Genomic DNA, 24,001 nt, shown 5'->3' with positions numbered 1-24,001 from the left:
GAAAATTAGACATGGGGCGGGGAGTTTCCCATACATGTGAGAACATTTAATTAAGAACAATAAAATCAAAGAATGCTACTGTATTATATGTAATCATCTGAGGATATGTAGTATCTATTTTATATTGCTTTTCAGAATTTACAAGATTTATTATCAGACTTGCATATTCTTCACTGTCCGTTCATATATATACAGAATTTCCCATATTAATCTCATCAAAGAAATATTTTGGCTACCAGGAAAATAATCTTTAACGTCTTTTAATGTACACTGGTCTAAATCATCTTATTCAGAGAGATCCACAAACACCTGATGCTTTTCAACATACCTGTTTCAACCTTTTCAACATATCTGTTATTACTGCTAATGAAGTCCCAGCTAAGGCCTACCCTCATTTAAAACAACTCCCAATTCCCCATGGCTTCAAAATGAAGTAAAATCAAGTTGTCAGTGAAACTAGTTGTCTCTGTGCAAAGAATAAGATGGGGAAAAAAGGGGGTGTAGAGAGACCGATCACCTTCAGAAGCAGCCATTGAAATGGCTGCTGTTCGTGATTTTACATGACCAAGCCCTTCAGGAAAAGGGTAGAACAATTTGTTGAATTTATTTCTTAAAGCCTTATTTGATCACCAAAAACTGGAGAAATGGCTTTAGTTCTGAAAGAACAAAAAGCTACCAGTCAATCTTCTTCTCCTTACACTTGTGCAAGATGCCAGTGATTCATTTAAAACAAGAAATTTGAACAGGCTACTGTTCTTAGGGGTAACAGAAATATGCAATAGGAAAAAAAATAAGAAAAAACAAAATCTCAGAAAATAGGTTCAATAGAATGTGCACACACATACTCCATTTTTTAAAAATAAATTTATAAGTATTTTCCAAAATTGTAGTTTATATATTTTTTTATACACAATGAGGCTGTGGAGCACTCAAAATTCTTCCCAATATTCATCTGAAAGTATACAAACTGATGAGACCCACCTGCATCTACCAGCTTCCAAAGCCTGTTCTGCTCATCCACATGGGCACAATTACAAATGAAAAAATACATACCCACTTGCAACACGTTACTCAAAATGAAAATCCAGGCACACCAGCAAATGTACACTGGGTTAACTTAATTTATTCTGCTTTTAGATGGAAGGCTGATTAAGGCAACATCTACACTAGGAAAACATTGCCAAAACGCTATATATTATTTTGTTTTATCTACATCAACAAAGCTTTGCTTTGTACTAGTACATTAAAGCTAACCTCCGCAAGAGTAGCTTTACTAGCTGTATACGCTAGCAGTCTGTCAGCAGAGCAGTAAGAACCTTCATGCTTACAGAAATTTATAAAGCATTTCATTCAGTTCTCCACATACATAATTTGAAAGGTATCTGACACTCTTCCACAAACTTTGACACTTTCCAATTTTTAAAAATTTAATCCTTGCAACAAATACCCATTTTTAAATGGGGTAAGGGAGGCCAGGTGGAATTCTCCTTCAGGCCCCCACCACAGAGCTGCGTGTATCACAGTCTCATCCCTCCTTCCAGAGTAAAGACGTTGTTCATGCACTCTGCAAACAACACGGCTCATCTTGTAGGATGCAGCAGTTGAGGACAGCGCTCCAGTCAAATCCTCTCCTCCTTTCTAGCTCTTTATACAATACACAGAAAATTTGTTTCTGAACATATAGTTTTCAGTCACACCTGGCTGCTAGTGCTTCACGCCACCATTTTAGGTTTTATAGGAAAAAGCCTGAACTTGAGTTTTTGATTTTTTTTTTCCTGGACAAACTTGCTAGTGTTTTAGCCTCAGATTTTAAAAGATTAGCAAACACCATGGATTACAGCTATGCCACATAAAATTTTGAAGTTTAAAATCTTCACGTAAACTTCAATATTTATCAGGACTATATATGAATTTGATATAGTCTAAATTTATTGAGGACCTTGCACTTCCTGCATACAAATCAAACACCACAGCCATAAAGCACTATAGAACAGTGAAGAAAAAAAATCCTTACATATAATTCTTGTGTTATAATCTATCAGAATGACTCTAAATCAATTAAAAAAAAAAAAGAAAAGAAAAAAAAGCATTACAGTGGAATGGCTAAGAAACAAGGCAACGTCACATACCCTAGAGAGTGAGTTTGTAGAACCTGAGGTGTTACACAGAAACCAAGTGGAATTCTGCTTTTATGATGACTAAATTGATTTTAAAAAAAAGACAATCCAGTAGTTTCAAATGGTTTAAATTAATCTCTTGCTTTTTTCCCCATTTTTTTTTTTCCCCTTTGTCTCCAGTGGTCAGAACCCCTTCAGTAGGTTTACTTCTTAGACTGGAAAATATTAAGCCCATGACAAACAGGAAAGAAAGACGTTCAAGAAAACATTCTGTATGCACGAAGGCAAATAAACTAGCTACTTCACATGGAAAGAATCACTAAGGACTTCTGATCTCTTCAGCTACTAGATGCCTTTGTTTACCTTGGTTTCCTAACAGAACTAGAGATTCTATTATAATGCTTGTCTTAATGCAAGAGCTCTACCATAAGCTTAGAATTTTCACAATTCTGTTCAGTGGTTGCTGAATATTTCCTAACAGCAATGCCACCCCAAACTTAGAGATTTAAAAAGCATGCATACACACAGAAGAAAAACTGAAATTTGGCTTACAAGATTCTAATACTTAAAACAGACTACCACTACTTAAATTTTTAAGGGACAACCACCCAATATTAAATATCAACAGTAAGCCAGGGCCATCTGGATATTGGAAAAATTCAAGTTTGAATATCTAAACTGTTATTTAAACATATATTCTTCAGAGTCCTACTGTACCTATCTACTACACAACTAGATAATATCATATTAGAGATTTTTAATCGTAAAGACAGGGAAAGTGCAAAGTTTCATGACAAGAGTAACTTAAGAACCATAAATGTGGGTAAAGAAATTTTGAAGTATCTGTATTCTTTATGCTAATGCTGCCTCAAGAAATCCAGTATTTGCAGTGCTTAATTCAATCCTGAATTAACGTACACATGCAAATTCTAGAAAAAGATTTCTAAATTGTTTCTCCTGCTCAACTACACAAAAGCAGGAATTCCACTGCTTCCTTCCACACTACCAAGAAATTGGAGAAGCAAAAGAAAAGCAAGTCTGGTAGTGATTCTTACTTTTGTTAGAAAGATAATAGAGAAATATCTATTATCAGTAAGAGAACAGACGTGACGCCTTGTGATAAGATTGAAAATTGTTCTGAAGTTCATAATCTACATAAACAAAAAATCAGTGTTAAAACACACTTCAAGAATCTGCCAGGAACTACCCGTATTACATAAAAGCTGGAGTCAAGTTCACTGATGCAGAAACACTAGATGACTCAAGATCCCAGTTTCTGTTCAGGTAAGTAAACAGGCTTAAATTTTGCCTTATCAGCAGAATACGCAGGAAAGAAATCAGATCAACAAACTCCCCAAATGGGGAAATCCATGTTTTTAAAAAAATCAGACTTTTTTTCTTCAAGTTAGTTCAGGGAAACCGATTCCCTAAGATTCTCCCTGTGTAAATGCACTACAGATTTAATTAGATACACACTAAGATGATGAACAAATATAGCGTATATTAAGTTTTCAGATAATGTATTGAACAGCCTTAATTATCTATGTGGTCAACATTTCTATTTCAAATTATATACAAGAGACTTTAGGGCAAGAATTTCTATTCTCTTAGAGGAGAGAATAAAATACTGAGTTAAAAAAAAGTCTGAATCAGTGAATTTTGAAGAACTCTTTTTTGAGTGTTTTAATTTCAGCACAAACCAGTTGCTAATCAAGCATATCACCAACTTGGTGTTTCTTGCTCTCATAGAAGTTATTGCTGGCCAGACAAAACTTGCTGCTTCAACAAGCAAGTTCTAGTAACAACAAGTTCATACAAAAAAAGTAAGCAGCATTCAATATCATAATTTCTCAAATACAAAATAATCACACATGCAGAGTCTCTCCCTTGAAGGATCCAACTCAAAGAATACCATCAAAATAAGTAACCTAAACATCCAGACAAGATCATCTAATGTGAAAAAGAATTACCAAAATTGTTACGGTATGCAAGCAGAGTCCTGCAAGACTAACATGTGAACAATCTTTCCTTCTTATAATTCTCAGTTAACAGATTAAAAATTACCCGCAGTTTTTTTAAAAGGGCCAAACATTTGCCAAAGACTCAGTAGAACAGTTGATCTGTATTTCTGCCATGAACAGTTTGGAGTTGTATGTCTACTGAATGTCTGCCCAGTTCTGTCCAGCGTAGTACATAACGATTAAGTTTTGTCTGCTTGTTCCAAAATGGGGCATTAGTATGCAGACTCCTCTACTAAGCTGTGTGAGAAACCTTTCTGACAAAACTTTTTAAAAGATGCTCAAATGCAATTAAAATAGATCATCAAATTACTGGACAGGCCAAAGGGAAAAACAGAACGAATGATTATATGGACAGAGTGAACAGTGAATGCATATGCCGTCATTCCTTATAAAGAAGCTCAAAACCAGGAAAAGACAGCTCACCCAAACCAAATGCTATACTGTGGTCATGGATTGTACAAGATGCCACAAACCCCAAAATGTTTTGATGGAACTACAGAATTTGCAGACCTTTACTCTGTCTATGAGACAGAACAGTCTCAACTCAGGCCAGCAGCATTCTCCAAAGGCATTCACATTCTCCTCTCCACAAACACACCCAAAATATTTCCTGAATATCAATATGCAGTCCACAAAATTTCCCTACTAAAGTCTATCATCAGTACAACTTAACTCAGTGACAGCTATCAAGGTTTGTAGTGAATAAATGAAAACAAAGACTATATAATCTGGCATAATGAAAACCCAGGTAGTCCAGCAGTCCTGGTCTCTTCTGGCAACAACAGTTTTTACAGCATTGATGTTTAATTAAATGCAGTGTTCACATAGACAGGTACGAACCATTGTGCTCTGCAAGGAAGCTTTTCCAAAAACTTACTCAAAGAACTCCAAAAATCAACTCTTCAGATGTTTGGATAGGCAGGGAATGGAAGAAAATAGCCATAATTTATATCCAAAATGGAACAGGTCCTCACTACCTCTAGGAGGATCTCATAGTGGAGAATTTGGGGAAAACTGCAACAGATCACACATGTATTTCACCTTTAAGATTATTCAAGACTGTATAAATAATTTGAGTGAACTTCCCTGAAAAAATACTTCCCCTAAACTGAGATTCAAGAAAAACTCTCATAGATTGCTTAAAGCCACAGGGATATATACCTTTTCATAATGGCTTCTGCGAAAATTTCTAAGAGACATTGCATCTCATTATAATTAATGAGAAAGGTCTATAATGGGCCAGGATCAGCTCAGACATTCCTCACAGGCTGCCTCAGACTGAGACAAAGATAATGAGATAATACATATGCAAGACAATTCAGAATAAAACACAAGAACAGTGGCACAAGCTCAGCTTATATTCTCCAAAAGACATGCAACAAGAGGTTCAACAGACAAACAGCAGATAAGGACACTGTCAAGAGAGCAGCACAAGTTTTCTCCATGTCAAAAGCCATGCTACAATGGAATGGAGAAGACCGGAAAACATTCTTTAATGTTAGATAATTACTCCAAATCCACATATTACCAGAGAAAGAATTCATCTTAGGTTTTTTGTGAAAAGCCAGAGAACCATCCAGTCACTACAGTCACCTCTTTCCTGGTTGCTGTAACTGGAACATTACAATCCTATGCAGTTGGACTGCAACGGAACAGCTGATAATATATCAGACCACATCACACACTGCTACAACTTCAAGGTCCTCAAGGCATTCAGGACTGATGATTCCACTATCTGCAGGCAGGGAAGAACTCTACCTATCAAAACCAATCAATCCAAGTATAAAATCCTGTAATTTGAGTTTCTGTCAATTATAAACTCTTGCTTATAATGCTACCAACTCGAAAGGGCAGTCTATGTGTTGTTCACTAATTAGAAGCTACTCTAGGCTGAAACCAAGCAGAAGAAATTTGATCACACCTACTCCAAAGAGCGAGAGAACATGCAAATGCTGCATCTGTTGAAATCCTATGTTCGTTGAACAGTCTGCCTTTAGAGTTTTCCCATTAAAGTAAAAGCAGAAAAGAAGAAAATTTAGCAAGGCTATAGCTACAGCTACAAAGACACAATTTTACTTGCACGTCTTACCTACCTGGCAGAAAAGAAAGCCAAGAACTCAGCAGAAACTGCCACTACAGAGTGCATATACCTGAAAGGAACATGTTATGACTGGAGAAGTTATCCCACAGAATTTATGGTAGCTGTCTTGGACTTAGGGATAAAGTTGTGTGGCAAGCATCACAGACCACTGTAACCATCTGATTTCAGAGAATATAGGCAGTGCACACCTATGCTTGGAGACACGTGCTGAGTGTACTGTCACACAATGGTCTACTGTACAAAGAACACTGAGGAGGTATCTCAGCTAGCCCCAGAATCCAAAACAATACAATTACATCAACACAGAGATGGCTGCAAATAAATCCTGACTCTTAGGAGGACTAACCAGCTTGGCACTTGAGCTTATATCTCTGCTTTGCATTCTGTAAGCCTTTGTGAGAATACATTAGTAGTCGTAACAATGAAAAAGTGATTCTGTTATTCTTTTTGCATGACTGTTAGATGGATGCTATTTAGAAAGTCAGAGAAGGCAATATAGTACTGTTTTAAAGATAGGTTTGATTACTCAGAGCAGAAGCTAATGATAACATTTTAACTGTATTACACGGATGTGCCTACTTCAATAGGACAGTACATAAGATAGGCACCACAGACCCTACATAAGTTTAATGTCCTGAAAGTTATGTTTCACATATTGGAACAAACATGTTTGCAAAGGAATCTGCATTTCAACATCATCACTCACATCGGTACAAAGGCAGAAGACAGTTTGAAAGAAAAACTTTCTCAGATAACCACAGTCTTTAAGAATAAATGCGTTTTCTTTTGCACTAACACATCATCTGAAGCTGACTACCCTGAAACCTGTATGGTTTGCATAAATACAATGACCCTGAGAGCCTACTGCTGAGCTCCAATCCCTGCCACCATAATTCCTATCCCTGAAGTGGAATAAAGAATATAAATGCCTAGTCCATGATAATCCAAATCTACCCCACATCTAACAGTCACCAAGACAGAAATACAGAACAGAGCAGTTCTAATTAACAAGTCAAATGCCAACTACAAATTAATAAATTTTTAAAAAAGAAAAGAAAAAAAAAAAGAGTAAGTCCCTCAGAGACACTGCACCAGTGAGAACTTGAGTTGCATTGGTCAGAACTGTTACATGAGCTTTGGCTGGTGTCCTGGTTTCAGCTGGGACAGAGTTAATTTTCTTTCTAGTAGCTGGTACAGTGTTGTCTTGGGTTCAGTATGAGAAGAATGTTGATAACACATTGATGTTTTCAGTTGTTGCTAAATCATGTTTAGACTAAGTCAAGGATTTTTCAGCTTCTCATGCCCAGCCAGCAAGAAGGCTGGAGGGGCACAAGAAGATGGGAGGGGACACAGCCAGGGCAGCTGACCCAAACTGGCCAAAGGAACATTCCATACCATGTGATATCAGGCCCAGTATATAAACTGGGGGGGAGTTGGCCAGGGCAGGGGGGGACTGCTGCTCGGGAACTAACTGGGCATCAGTCAGCGAGTGGTGAGCAATTGCATTATGCATCACTTGTTTTGTATATTCCAATTCTATTATTATTGTTATTATTTTCTTCCTTTCTGTTCTATTAAACTGTTCTTATCTCAACACACGAGCTTTACTTTTTTTTCCCCATCCCACTGGGTGGGAGGGAAGTGAGTTGAGTGACTGCATGGTGCTTAGTTGATGGCTGGGGTTAAACCACGACAGCTGGAAGCTCTTGTACTGACAGCACGTGCAAAGGAACCCAACTGTAATGACTTCAGCACCTGCAAACAACTATAGGTGCAGCTGTTCTTCATAAGCCTATCTACAGGTGCTTTCACAGGACAAAGCCTATTGCACTGGGGGAATCACAAGTGTGCTCTAAGACCGAAAACAAGAGGCCATACCCTGCTGCACACGCAGCAGTTCAGAGAGAATATCTGGGAGTTTTCTGAGGCACATGCCTTTACAGTAAAGCCATTTCAGTCATCTTCCACTGCTTAACTGAAGAGGAATCTCCCCACCCCTATTTTTCTCACCAAGTTAATACTGTATACAAAAGATTTATTTTCCAAAGTTTAAAGGAAACACAGCTAAGTTTTCCTCTGTGAACTTAACTTAGTTGTCTGAGCTTTTACAAAAGATAAACTATTTTCTATTAATAAATAAGTTTTATGGGCATATTAACTTGAGGCTATAGTACTGTTTCCTAAATATGATAAACCTACTCTTTCTTCAGTTTACATATCCATGTATGAGAAAAAGAGGGGTTTTATTCCCAACCCTGCAAACACGTACACATTTGAATACTCTAAGGACTTCACATTAATCATATAAAAAAGTACAGGCAGAAGTCTTGGTCTCACAGTTCCCTTTCCTACCTAACTATTCTTTTCTTCATTCACTAATTTTCATAACTTGAATTTTACATACTTAGTTTGGGTAATGATTAAAAAACTAACGTCAGAATATTTTCAAAATCGCTCCAATGGGAATGCTGCACAGCTTAATAAGCAGTAACACAAATAAAAACTAAACTGAAAGTGTTCTGCATTCAAGAAATTTACTTCTACATGCTGCTGGTGAATTTTGGAACTTAATGATGCTTGTGTGCAGCAGTCACATGGCATTACTCTACTGTAACTGAACTATACTCTGCATATTTTAATGCATTTTAAAAAAATGGGTTTGAATGACCCACAGATTTCTTAGGGATGATAGAAGAGCAGTTGTACTTATATGAGAACCTGCATTGTCATCTTTTGTTAATCTGGCTGGTATGCCTATTTAACATTTAACACAGGGTTAGTGTAGTACAGAGGACCAAATCCATATTTCTCCTCCTATCTTTAGATTATGGATGAGATTTTCACTTCAAAACAAACAACAAAACACATCCTCTTCCCCCTAAAATATACATGTGAAAAACTAAATATCTATTACTAGAATATAAATCTAGACATCAGGTCCCTCTACTGGGTTAACATGGGATGGCAGGGAGAACAAATGCCCCACATTTGACTGTATCTTGGAACGAACAGCACAGGTGCATCACAGGTGCTGTCAGCAAAGTGTCCCACATCACCAGCCCACGCTAGCCAAATGCAGAAGAGTTGGCAATGATATCCCCATCCCAGTTCAGAGTGAAAGGCCAAAAGCATTTGCAGAGATAAAACCACACAGGAAAGACCTAAAATTTATCATATGTGGGCTGAGGCCTCTTTTCCACTGCTCTGTTCTTCTCAATACAAAATGAAAACTACATTTTGGACTTTAAATATGTATGTGCTAATGATGAAAAAGCAAGAATAAAAACTATGATCAGCAGAAGTGTAGCTATCATTCTGAAGACTTTTCCTAACCCTCCATGTAAAAGATTACCCGAATGGAACTATTTCAAATCAGTCTACAAATAATCAGTCTTCCAGAATGAAAGCCTCCCTCTTACAGACTGAAAAATCAAAAGGAAAAATCTCATGCTGGTCACAGAAGAACACAGTTTGCAGTACAATAGCTACTCAATTCTGAGAGTTAGGAAAATATCTTTTAAAAAACCCACTTTTTAAGGATTTTTACTTTTGAGGGTCAGAAAAAAATGTCAACTTCCAAAAATGAGTTGAAAGAAGTAGATCAAAAGCAACAGAAAACACTTGATATGGAAAGTATGCATAACAAATGCATTTAGACCTTCATGCTGCATGACCAAAGGCTTACAAACAAAGCCTTTATCTCACAGAGTGTCTAGCTGTTGGGTTTGGGTTTTGTTTTTTTTTTTTTAAATAAAGGCTCTATCTCTTCAAAAGGGAGAACAGTCTGCAGGCAAAAAAACATGAACTTGTTACATTCAGAAACAGCTACGCTTACAAATAGTATATAGATGATACAATACAGAACACTGATTTTAATACTGTACAAATAAAGATCAATGAAATAATGTTTCACACAAAATATATTTTAAGGCAATGCCTTCCACTTCACACAGATTATACTATCTTAATGCAATATTTACTGTATCACAAACTGGTTTGAAAACACATGTATCTACAAATGTACCTTTAATTAGCATTTAAATAACAATCAGAAATCTTAAAAGCACCTAGTTGGTTTAACATTAGGAAACTAAGAACGAAACATTCTGATAAAAACCAATCTAGTCTGAAGTCAAATGACTGTCTCACAATGTTCAGATCTCCCTCAACAGCAATTCTGCGGGTCCCCAAAAGTTAAAGATTTGTCAGTAATTTCATGGGTTCTTCTCCTTAATTTATCCTTCATTCCAAAATAAGAAAAAAATCAGTAATAAAATGCAAATTATGAAAGCAAATGTACTTAACAGAAACATTCTGCACTTTAGTTACCATCACACAGTCTTCAAATCCATACTGATTTTATGAAGTTTTCCTTAACAGACCAAAACCATCTAAAAGGTCATCTACCTCAGAACAAAAGAGTGCTTTCCAAACATTTTGAACAGAGACCATTGATAGGCCTCAAATCTTAAAAAAACAAACCCAAAACAAACAAAAAAAACCCTAACACACCTAAATAATGAATATAATATGTTATAAAACATGGTTCAACAGATTCCTTTAGTAATTTTGACCATTAAACATCGAATTTATGTGTAAATCAATTTGAGAATCATGTTGTCTAGAAAGTTTGTAAGCAAGAAACATCTTTGTTTCTAGGAGGGGGGAAAAAAAAAAAAAAAGCAAATCTACCACTGAAGTCCTTACTTGTCTTCTGTATCACAGGCCTAAACTAACTACCCACCAAAACCCAAACCCAAACTAATTCTATGAACATCCTGCTGTGTCACAGTAATCAAGGAAAATGTGCAAACCCAATTCATATTGTCTTTGTATTCTCTCCTCCATCAGTCAACGCTGGGGAAAAAATCCCAAAGTGCCTCCTTCCTTCCACCCTCTTAAACCTTCCCATCAGCAGTATCATTGCCGCAAAAAGAGAAAAGGGGGGGGGGGGGAGAATAAAAAAATTAAAAAAAAAGAAAAAAGTGCACACACTAAGAATGAAGGATTGCTTAAGAACTTTTACATCTTAAGCTTTTAGACTCATTTCCAAAAGTAGCAAGTATGGCTTGAATAAGAATTGTGCTATAAATGCCAAAGATAAGTTCACTTCAGTACTTGAGTATTTTTTAAAAAATGTTTAAAGCTGTATATTTCAGAGGTGTTTCAGTAATTCTTGACAGGTATGTATAACATATGCATAACCATAGCAGCTCTGGAAGATCTTGGTACCAGAGTGCAATTTACCATAAACAAGATTCTTTTCTTGAAAGCTCTCTAGTACTTTGAAACACAGCTGGGCGAAACATACCTGCTTATCAATTTTCCCAATATTTTAACAGATATTTCAATTTAAGCCAAAGAGTCATCAATAAAAACCGCAAACATTCCAGTAAAATTTGGTTGCAGTGTATTAGGGTTTTACTTTCATCTATGTTTTCTCTACTGTGCCTCCCTCCACGGTCCCCCCACAAGTACTTGCAAAAAGCCCCTATTAACTGTCTGAAAACTCATGACTTACTGATCTATCATTTTGTGATATTGAGTCTGACTCCATATGATGCCCAACAGAGACCACTCTAATTGGGCAAGGCACAGAATTAACAGTAATAATAAAAGCAAAAAAAACCCAACCCCAAACAACCAAAAACTCAACTCACAAAAAAAAACCCAAACCAAACAAAAAACAAAACAAAGAAAAAAAACCAACCACCCCACACACCAAACCCTTGAACACATTTTATCTTCTATCTACATATCAAACTACCTCTCTGTACAGAGACAGATAGTATTGGAGGAAGAGAGGTCAAGTGACCCAAGCCACAGAAGTCTGCAGCAGAATCAAGACCAGAAACCACATATTATATATTACTAACAAACCAAATGGAACATTCCTGCTTATTCTCAAAAATAACCCTGAAGACCTAGTCAATCAAGACTCACATATTCTTTTGAAATACTTATTTTAAATGTAAGCAGAAGTGACTGATAACACACTAACACTGATATCTTAAATAGCTGGGTATACCTAGTAAGGTTGGGGATATTTTTTCATACATTTTTTTATTTTAAATCTTTCTGTACTTACCTGACAGAACCTCAGTCCAGGACTTCAGAGTTCCATTTCCCTGTTACCGTTGATGACACCAGAATACTATAAAGAAAGCATGGAAGGATGCTCCCTGAAGTGACTAAAACAGTGCTAATGATGTCATCAACATTGTGAGGTGGAAAGATCTTAATGACCATCTTAACTTCAGTTTGTAACATTTCTAATGAAGATGATTTATACCGTATCCATAAGATTAAGACTTCCTAAATTGTTCCTCTTTACCACCTGCCCACCTGTGCACCCCGCCCTGCCTCCCAAAAAACACATTGCAATGGATTGTTCATATGTGTAATCCCATTTTGAGTGTTCAGAGACCACACATTCCTTCTAACCTGTTCGAAACAGAAGCGATTGCTGTATTTTGTGGAAGAAGTGATGGCTAATCACTCCCCACAGAAACAGAGTTCTAGAAGCAAAGAATCATAGAATCATAGAACAGCCCAGGTTGGAAGGGACCTCAAAAGATCACGTGGTCCCCCCTTTCGAGGGAAAGGGAGCCTAGATAGATTTTCAAGCACCCTGTCCTACTGCATCTTGAAAACCTCCAGCAACAGGGGCTCTATCACATTCCTGAGGAGGTTGTTCCAGTGAATGATTGTTCTTACTACAAAAAATAAACAAATTTCTGTCTCACACTGAGGTGAAACTTCCCCCAGCACAACTTGTACCCATTTTCCTTTGTCTTCTCCATGTGGCTCCTTGTGAAAAGACAGCCTCCATCCTATTTGTAGCTGTCCTCTCAGTTGGGGAGAAATCACTGCAATAAACCCACAACTTAGAACAGTTCTTTCCCTGGAAATTCTGTCATCTTTCTCAAGAATCAAAGCAATCATATGGGAGAAAATCCCTGAGATGCCAAGAACCAACTCTTCCATGGGAATTAATCTGAATTACAGGAGCTCAGCAAATCTCAGTATTTTACTTCTAAATTATTTCTCATTTAGATGTTGAATTGCTGCACTCTTCCCTGATTTCTATTTGTAAACAACACTAGTATTTGTTTTTCCCCTTTGTCAATGTTGTACGCATCACCAAAATCAGATTGAAACTGCTTATATGCAAACATATGCTTTAGAGTACACATTTTCTTGCTTCTCAATGACTTAACTAAACCAAAATTAATTTTAAAATGCAAGGTTATACAAATAACCAGTAACCAATAGTAAATAAAAAAATAAATAATAAAATAAATAAAAGGACAAGCACATGTGGTTTAAGATTTCCTCAGTTCTCCACATAAGATATTTGTATTTGCAGTCTTTAAAGACTAAGCTATTTGAGAAAGCAATTAGGTAGCAGTATGTTTCACAACATATGCATCCAATCATTATTATATAATATCATCCCAAAACTAAATTGATATTAGGTCTCAAAACTTCAAAAATGGTTATTTGAAGTAGAGGGAACAAATCCAGTAAGGTATGTTATAAGCAGGATCAAATTGGAGAAGGTGAAAAAGAAACTTCCAGCTTCTTCAAATGATGATGTTGTTCAGAAGACATCCTGTACGTTTGTACTACAGCACCTGCTCAGCAACACAGGTTTTGGCTACCCTGTCAGCATGTGGTATTCTTCTCTCTTTGGCTCATTAGGTTCAGATAATCAACTTGGAAAAAGAACAGACACATTCCTTAAAGATCTACTATCAACCCGCAAAGCACCCAGTTAAGGTATCAAAACAAGAAATAAACTGAATGAGGTTTTCATAATATAGTTACCCTGCTTCTTGCAAAGTCTGATAAAAAGAAAACTAATTTTGGCACTCCAGTCATTTCAAATAATCACAGTAGTGACTTCACAGTTATGACTAAAATGGACTGAAAAGAAACAAGTCTTCATTCTTCCCCAAGGCCACAGGACTATCTATAAGGCTCCTCAAATTCTGGTGTGGTTTAACTTGGTTTCTTTTTCCTCACCCTACACCCTCCTTTCAAGCAGGTTTTGGAACTTTATTCTGTCCCCTTCTAAAATATAGCTATTCATGTCTGACCAAGACTTAAGTAAGTTCACTGTTAAGGTACATTCCAAAGAGTGCTTACAGTGTTGGTTTTGGGTTTGGTTTTTTTTTTAATTATTATTATTAATCAGGAGGTTGCTCCTAGTGACTTCCACTGCTGCCAGATAAACTTTTGAACAAAAATTACTTTTGCTCATAAAGTTTTCTGTTTTGCACAATGGAAGCATGAAGGCTTTTATGCACAGTAATGGTTGCTAAGAGTTCAGAAACTGGCAGCATCTGACATGAATTTTTTTCTGCTTCAGCTACATTTACATCTCTTCTGCAGTATCCTGCCCTGCTTTTGCTGGATTTTTAAAAAGGTAAACCAGAAAACAATGAAAAAAGGTAAACCAGAAAACAATGAAAAAAGGTAAACCAGAAAACAATGAAAAAAGGTAAACCAGAAAACAATGAAAAAAGGTAAACCAGAAAACAATGAAAAAAGGTAAACCAGAAAACAATGAAAAAAGGTAAACCAGAAAACAATGAAAGTTCTGAAGCAGTTAGATAGCAATGTGTGAAGTACAGCCAAAACAACAGCAACAAAAAAACAACTAATAAAGCCACCAAATAAGAGGCATTTGCTTTCCTTCCTTCCCACTGTAATCACAGCCATCTTATGAGATGAAGTCTATGATCAACAGCAACCTCATCCCTTCTTGAAAACATCAGAACTTCCCCGAGTCCTATATCCAGAAAAGTCCAGTATTAAAAGTATTTTGATATAGGTTGATGATACAGAGAAATTAAAATAAAAAAAGAAAAAAAAAAGAAAAAAAAGAGGTGAAATCAGGACTGAAAAGTATGTTCTATGGACATATGAAACTCATAGCAATAAAGGCACATAGAAACAGTAATAAAGTTGTGCCTATCTGATACATAGTTTCACTTTTCTCCCCCTATTACAGCCATGTACAGGGACTCACTGTTCCACAACTCTTCTGCATACCTTTTATCAGGATTAAGCACTAACATTCTTTTAGAAGAGATGAAGAACGCATGTGCAATAATTTATTTTAAATACCTGAATACTACAAAAAAAAAAAGTGGGTTTTCTTTTCTTTACTGAAAATAGCACAAGAAGAAATCCATGAGAAGTGATGGGGGAGTCTACAAAGTACTGTGAGGCAGGCCAATTTGACACACAGTTTACAAGAATTACATTAGTTTACTAATGTTCCAAAATTAAATTAACCTTATAATCACGAGTACTGATGGTCTGCATTTATGATACAGAACATCCCAGTGATATCAGTTGTAGCAATGTGAAAATATTGTTTAATGTAATTGCTCAAACAACAAACTAACTACATTAATCTCAGTTCACCCATCAAATCTGATTCCCATGTGGGTTATGCCCCCCTTCCACCCACACACTGAAAGACAACCACCTCCCCATCTGAACCACACCCATGTATAATACACAAAACATAACTGATACAAAAACTCACTTTCACTGGACAACATCTAAAATATGTAAATACCTGTTCCTGCAGGTCGTAGTCATAGCTATCATGCAGCAGAAGACTGAGGACATACCGAGTATAAATCATGGCATCAATGCCACACTTCTCTAGCTCTTGTCCCAGCCAGGTCTGCACTGGACCCAAAGCATGTAGCAGAGACATTTCAGAAACAGATACAGGGCCTGGATAAGAGCTTGAGGAGCTTTCAGATGGCAAACCATCCACAACAACTGTACAGATAGGGCGCATGAATCTAGGTGGTTGGCATCCTTATAACGTGAAGCATTTTCTGTAGTTGATATTCCGTCGATATCTGGAGGTGATTTTCACTCCAGTAAATAGGAGAGAGGCTTGACTTCTAGGACAATCATTTATATTTCCTGGCAGTTAGCCGTCTAGAGACGAACATCACTCTTCAGGCATGACCAGTGAATAAACTAAATCCTAATAGCAAACACATATGTAGATGTGTTTTTCTACCTTAATTTCACATTGAGGCCAGATGCAAGTCCCCAGCAGGACCTATAAAGAGGAAAAAATGATAAGTTGTGATAATATGTATCCATACATGAATAATATTAAACAGTGAAAAGAACACCCAATGTAGAAAGCAGTCATTTACATACTGCTTACTCCACATATATAGTACACCTATTCAGTGTCATTTTGAAGAGTAACAGGAATTATTCCAAGTTTAAAGGTGACTTTTAGAAAAGGTACTTTTTAATGCAGGAAGAGAGACTCTTTCATCAAAGACTTCACAACTGATCCATTGACTGAAATGTATGTTTGACCTAGCTTTATGAGCAAGTTGAGACTTTATTACTTTCACTATCAGCTGAAAAAAACCCACTTTGATAAAAACAAAAAAACGCCCAATCTATGTTAGTTTGCATAAAGACTGACTGTATATTTTGCATCACTAGAAGACAATATAATCCTACTGTTCTACAGTGATTTCTGTTTCTGGGATAGAAAAAAGTGTCTTGTTTATAAAACATTGAATTTATTAAATTCATCTGGCCAGGAGTTTCAAAAATCCTACTACTAAATAGTTGCTATCTTCAAGCTTGGGTTTTGAGTGCTTTTTTTAGTTTCAATATTTGTCTTGCCTCAGGACAGCAAAGCATTTTATCATCCAAAATCTGTCCTCATAAAAACATAAATCTCTGGAATAACTTAAAAAAATTTAGCAGAACATAACTTATCAGTGCCAGAATTAACATTTAGCCCTCTTTACAGAAAGCATACACCAGTCTTACCTGAGAGCTTACACTCTATACCATATCCTAAAAGAGACAAACCATCCTAAGACTTATACCACCCATAATCCCAAATCAATCTCAATAAGTAAGGGGCAGAAGGTGCAAGCACCACACACGTAGGCATTCTGCCCTCTAACCCAGAAGCAGCCAGTCAATAAAAAGGCATTTTTGACTGGTCTGCCAATCAACCACATGCCAATCTGGCATTTGTGTAGGCCTTCTCTCTCCTCTCCAGCTTCTCAGCAGAGAAAACAAAGCTCAAATCCTAGCAGAAAATATCCCTTCACTGAAAGGAAACAAAGACTAAAGGATCTAAGCAAAATCTACTGTTTTGTGTCAACCCCACTGCAAGATGACCAATACACTCAAAACAGACATCACCTAATATATCTAAACTGTATACTGTGGGCAGCATGTGTTTTGTGGCCAAACAAAATTGAAAGGTGACCTTACAGTTGATACCTATGCCCACACAACAAATGACCATAGTTTTTAGGAGCTTTCTTTGCATCACCACCCAGGTACAACTGTATATTCCAGATCTTTACTGAGTCAGCTGTGACATCATCAAAAACAAACTCATTATAATCAGTTCCTACAAAGCTGACAAAACCCCACACTACACTAAAGCCACCTTATTTCTCTGATGACAATGTTCATTTTGAGAAAGTAAGTAATGCAAGAGTATTCAATCTTTGTCAGTAACATGTTTGTATTAGTCAGAATCTCAGAAGTAAGCACAAATAACAGTAGGTAGAAACATCCTGCAAAGGGCCTGGAGGTTACTGCTTCATCACGTAATTAAGAGAACACAAAGTATGAGAAAAGTCTAATATTGTGACCAAGATACTCCAAATCAAGAGCCACAAGTCCAAACTCTTAAGCATTCCATATTCTCTTAATTGTTGAAGAACAACATTCCACTCAAAAGTCTATTTTGTCCTTCTCCTGTTGGTACTCCACATCACAGCATGTGATGAACACTCTTGCGAAGTCAATGCCACAATCCCAGTCAGCCCCCCAAGCCCCATGTTTCAAAGATTGGGGAAAACAGACACTCATGATTTGTCTTTTTTGAGACATGGAGCAGAACTACCTGAATAGTCAGGAAATCAACAACTTTTTGACAGAGTTGACAAAGTTCCACTGGAAAGGGGAATTACGAAAAGGTGGACAGTGAGGAAAGTCAGGGGAAAAAAAAAAGTGAGAAATTGACCAAATGAGAAATTCATTTATTCTAACTCAGCAGGTCTCCCACCTACCCATAATCTTTTCTTTTATAAAGTGTACAGAGAATGGAGAGGGACCACAAACACACGTTCCAAGTAGTCTCTGGTTTGCAAAGATACCACCAAAAACAGTCAAGAGGGGCAGAATGGAGAGAGCTTGGTTAAGGTGATCACATTTTTCATTGAAGGTTTTTAGTACCTGTAAGAGACTGAATTGTTATCCTGAACCATTTGCCTCAAAGATTGTTAGGTGTGAGGGACTGGACCATCATCTCAAGGAACTGTGAACTGCTTATCTCGAGTCCTTTGTCTCTAAGATGGTCTGTTTAAGCAAGACACTCCTCTGTCCATAAGGACGATTACCAGGCCATTGAGACATCCAGGGGAGGAAACGGGCTGGAGCTGATCTGGTGTTGATCACGCAAAGGTCGTGTGATAAACAAAACCTGCAGAGCATGACATCATTGAAATATGCCCTATAAAGACCCACAGAGACAAGCTGTGGGCAGCCTTCTTCACCACCAAAGGACTGAAGACTGAGGACCAACGGGACGCCGCTGGATGCGTGGTGGTGACTCTCCTTGCAACTCCCACCACCGACTGCTTGCCTGAGGACCAACGGGACGCTGCTGGATCCGTGGTGGTGACTATCCTAGCAATCCTATCCCGACTCCTTGCTTGATTTCTACCTTTTCTTCCATTCTATCCTATCGCCACCATTTTCCACTTTTGATACTTCTGATAATAAAGGCTATTTTGACTATACGGCATTTGACCTCGTTTGTATCTTAATCTCACTCTTGGGATCATATCGAAACCTCTCCCGACATTGGAGTACCCAATATAGCAAAGCAATGGGCTTCTGGAAATTGAGTTACTTCAATCAGAAGTGACTGCATCAGTGGACAACAGAAGACCTATAGATGTCACCTACCTAGACTTCTCTAAGGCCTTTGACATGGTCCCACACAACATCCTTGCTGCTAAATTGGATTTGATGGATGCACTATTAGATGGATAAGGAATTGGCTGGATGGCTGTGTCCAAAGAGTTACAGTTAATGGCTCAATGTCCAAGTGGAAACCAGTAATGAATGGTGTCCATCTAAGGTCCATATTGGGACCAATACTACTTAATATCTTCCATCAATTAAATAGATAGTGGGCTTGAGTGCACCCTCAGCAGGTTCACAGGTGACACCAAGCTGAGTGGTGCAATTGATTGGCTTGAGGGAAGGGATGCCATCCAGAGGGACCTTGATAGGCTTGAGAAGAGTGCCCATGTGAACCTCATTAAGTTCAACAAGGCCAAGTGCAAGGTCCTGCACATTGGTCGGGGCAATCCTCAGTATCAATACAGGCTGGGGGATGAAGGGATGGAGAGCAGCTCTGCAAAGAAGGACTTGGGGATACTCGTAGATGAAAAACTGGACATAAGCCGGAGTTTGCAGCCCAGAAAGCCAGTTGTATCCTGGGCTGCATCCAAAGAAGTGTGGACAGCAGGTCAAGGGAGGAGATTCACCCCCTCTACTCCACTCTTCTGAAATCCTACCTGGAGTACTGCATCCAGCTCTGGGGTCCCCAGTACAAGAAAGACACAGACCTGTTAGAGCAGATTCAGTGGAGGACCACAAAAATGATCAGATAGATGGAATACCTCTCCTATGAAAAAAGGTTGAGAGAGCTGGCACTGTTCAGCCTGGAGAAGAGAAGGCTCTGGGAAGACATTGCAGCCATTTCAGTACTTAAAGGGGGCTTATAAGAAAGATGGGGACAGACTTTTTACGAGGGCCGGTCATGACAGGACATGGGGCAACAGTTTTAAACCAAAAGAGGATAGATTTAGATTGGACATAAAGAAGACATTTTTTACAATGAGGGTGGTGAGACACTGGAACAGCTTATCCAGAGAAGTTGTGGATGACCTATTTGAAGTGTTCAAGGTAAGGCTGGGCAGGGCTTTGAGCAACCTGACCTAGTGAAAGATGTCCCTGCCCACAGTAGGCGTAGGTTGGACTAGATGATCTTTAAAGGTTTCTTCTAACCCAAACCATTCTGATTCTACAATATAGAAAAGCAAAGGGCTTCTGGATACTGAGTCACTTCAAGCAAAACTTACTTAGACACATGGTTTAGATCCTTAGCACCTAGTAAATACTGAGTTTATGCTACAGCTTTTCCCTGAATGAGGTGATAATGATAATGCGGCCTATCTTAACACTTATTTTCATGAGGCATTTGAGAAATTCAGTTGTTGAGATCCAGGCTAACAAAATCTGATTGACTTTGGCTGACCAGTTAAAGCATGTCTTCTTTTTTTAGCGGGGGGGGGGGGGGGGGACACAGCAAAAAAAAGAGACAGGTTATCACGGGATTTAAGAAACGACAACAACAAAATTTCTTTGATGTTCAAATATTATAGTCCATCTTTTTTAAGTATCATATTCAATTACATATTTTAACATTATTTTAAGTTTCAAAATATATACATGACAAAAACTGGAAACTGAACAAAATTCTGAAATAATATTTGAGAGTTCTCATTTTAAAATTGTCTCAAGTACTTTGTTTTACACAGTCTTAAATGTATTTCCATTATGTTTTAGAACTAACAAAGTTTCATGCAAACTGAGTATTTTCCCATCCCAGTACTAGAGAGGCTTTCCATATCAAATTAATACAAGTCACGCAGAGAATGAGCATTTCTGCTAACAGATGTGAAGCTCCATTTTAGAGACAACATTTTCTAAGTTATCACCCCTTTTAAATCTTTTTCACAATGTACTGTCTTGTTAAAAATAACTTTCTCCATGCTCACAATGACCATGGCTAATCTGAACAGGAAGACTACAATACAACCTAAGTAATTAGTGCAAGGCTAGTTATTTGAACTACCAAGTTGGAAAGAATTTTCCATTTACAGCTATAAAATACGATGGAGGGACATGCCCTATAATAAGAATTACCAAGTAAAAATTTACACATCTCTCTCAATAGTTTGTAAAAACTACTGATTACTTACAAATCCTAAAGTAAAAAAATAGATGACGAAATTCTTTCAAAAGAATTTCTACTTACTCCACTTCCTAGCAGAATTTTTCCTTTTAAGTAACCTTCAGTTTTTGTAACATTAATCAATGACCTTAATAAGGTCACTGTTAGGTAAGTTGTCAACAGCTTAACAACTAGAGGCACAAGAGCCAACTTATGAAGTGTCTTGTAAAGGAATGAGAATAGGTAATTGTGTAAACACTCAGACTTTACAACATACTCTTTCTCAAAATTCTACTCAGTGTGATAGTTACTAAACATTCTTTTGACCTAAAATAGACAGCAGAAGACTTTTAGTCTCCTGAGATCTAGTTATGGAAAAGCAACAACTTTAAGTAATCGATAGCAAGAAGCAGGAAGGAGGATCAACGGTACAGACACTGAAGCTAGAACACTCCAGGGCCATTCCCTAGAATAGAGTTGTTCTTTCATGGTAAATAATCTTTTCTGAAAACTAAATAATCCTAGGCTTCCCTGTAAGTGACCCTGAATACAGTTATTGTCACAACAAATACATAAAATAATAAAAAGTGCCTTGGTACTACAGTATAATGAGAGCCACACAAACACCTTCTTGTGATAGTTATGTCTACAGGAATACAGCATGATAGTATAAAATTACACTAAGATTACCAAAGCTTGCAGTAAAAGAACAGTGTAATTAAATCACTCTTCAATGAAGTTTGATACAAGCCCACCAAGAAAATGCTAGCATATGCAACTGTTCATATCAGACTATCAACCAAAAGAGTAAATTGGCTAAAAGCTCATGCCAGGCAAGCCATTTCCATGTCTTCAACAGCTTTTTTTCTCCATAATTCCCTTTTATAAAAAAAAAAAAAAAAAGTTATTTTAAGGAGCTTGATAGCTTACTTAGCTTACTTTTAAGTAAGGCCTTTTTTTCCAACTGTTTCTAATCTTAGAACACAGTGACCAAAGCCAAACCACAAAATCCACTGAATTAATCTAAGGTAGCCTCACCTGTATTTTATCAGCACCAAGAGGCCTCTGAAAATTACGTATCTACACAGTAAGGTTACAAAAAAATGTTTGTTCAGAAATGAAAAAAATAAGTAGGCTTAACCCTTTAACAAGCTTTCAAGCTTTCTTAAAGATACTTTAAGAGTTGATAGTAGGTGCAACAGAAAATATTAGAATAGGAGAGTAAAAACCATACCGCTTACTAGTGTCCTTTCAGGTAAACTAAAGGTCCACAAACCATTTCTTGGAGATCATAAAAAGGTAACTTAAAAAGGAAGCAAATTGTCTGCAGGCTTAAATTCACTACACTGGGGTCTACACTCTCAATGGAAAAAGATTACAGGATCTACATATTGAAGGAAGTTGAAAACTAAAATGTTATTTATTTGTATATTCTACAAATAAAGTCTCTCAAGCCTAAAAGTTACTCCTTACACATTCTGATACATTTACTACAGAGGAATCAATCTCTTGGATAAAGCTACAGATGCTACCTTTTTCCTTCTTTCCATTCCCAAAAGGGATAAAATCTGTGTTTTCAGTGCTTCATTCTGCCTACTGCTATATGTTAACAATTAGACCGAACACATTCTCACACAATAGTTAAGTCATAGCTGCTGTTTTATACAAAGTTTCCTCTATTATTCTTTGAAATATGCCAGTACATTACAAAGTTTACAATTAACAGCTCTCATTTTCAGAAGTTTTTTTCCTCGCTGTGGTCTTTGTCAATGTATGACAATTTTTCAAGGCATCAAGAAAAAAAAGATTATAGAATTCTTTCTTACTTTTTTTTTTTTTTTAATGTGGATGTAAGTGTCCACATTTTTTAACCAGGACAAAGTTTTTTTAGTAGTAGTAATTTTTCCCCAGAATGGTTGTATCAAAAGCAAACAATCCTTCCTCTCCCTGGCAACTACATGTACCAAAAACAATGCAAACCCTAATTACTATAAATCAAAGTGAAAATTTTATCAAGTTTGGTCAATAACATACTAAAATCACATACTTGCTTCAGTAAATTTCAGTCCCCTCTAGAAAACTGATAATCAAAAGCATGGTCACATCATATGATGGCACCAGAAGCCCCAAACTGTTCTTATATATTATGGAGGAATAAGCAATTTTACCATCATTTCTTTTGTTTCTTTCAGTGAAAAATCTAAACAAATCCTTAACATACAAACCAAACGACCACACACTGGGGAGGGCACTGTCAAAGCCCAGAAACAAAGCCTATTTAAAATCTAGCAAACAATGGAAACTGTGTCCTTAATAAATTTCACATGGCATTTAAAAGACATGTGAATTCAGAAGTAAAAGAAGTTGTTATTTTTTAATCACATTCCTCGATAATCTACAAAACTTGGCTGTATAGTCTTCAGAGCAAGGACAGCTTTTTTATGTGTTGGTGATGTTTGATGTTATTGTACAATAAACAGCAAAGCAGGGACTTGATTCATGACCAACGCACTGAAACACTATTGTAAAACAAAAAAATTTATAATGCCTATGGTATAAACAAACCTCTCCCTCTACCTCAGTTCAGACAATTTCTGACACAAAGCTTCAGAAGCATTGCCATGCCATGAGAAACACAGATTAAAACACCTGGCTGGAATCAACGCAAGGAACACTAAAAATGGTTGGAAGCATAAAA

At 37.1% G+C, this 24,001-nt stretch overlaps 1 protein-coding gene across 3 annotated transcripts in view; it reads right to left on the bottom strand.

The window, feature by feature from the left end:
- KIAA0232 (KIAA0232 ortholog) overlaps window positions 1–24,001 on the bottom strand; it is a 72,347-nt gene that overhangs the window by 36,275 nt on the left and 12,071 nt on the right. For all 3 annotated transcript variants that reach the window (XM_069794159.1, XM_069794141.1, XM_069794150.1), the window contains exon 2: window positions 15,835–16,338. In XM_069794159.1, coding sequence (XP_069650260.1) covers window positions 15,835–16,065 — 231 coding nt within the window. In that variant the 5' untranslated portion in view covers window positions 16,066–16,338. The remainder of the gene's footprint in view (window positions 1–15,834; window positions 16,339–24,001) is intronic.

This window comes from Haliaeetus albicilla, chromosome 1 (assembly GCF_947461875.1).
Source record: "Haliaeetus albicilla chromosome 1, bHalAlb1.1, whole genome shotgun sequence".
Classification (NCBI taxonomy): domain Eukaryota; kingdom Metazoa; phylum Chordata; class Aves; order Accipitriformes; family Accipitridae; genus Haliaeetus; species Haliaeetus albicilla.
Note: the sequence above shows the minus strand (reverse complement) of the source record. Positions and strands in the feature narration are given on the sequence as shown.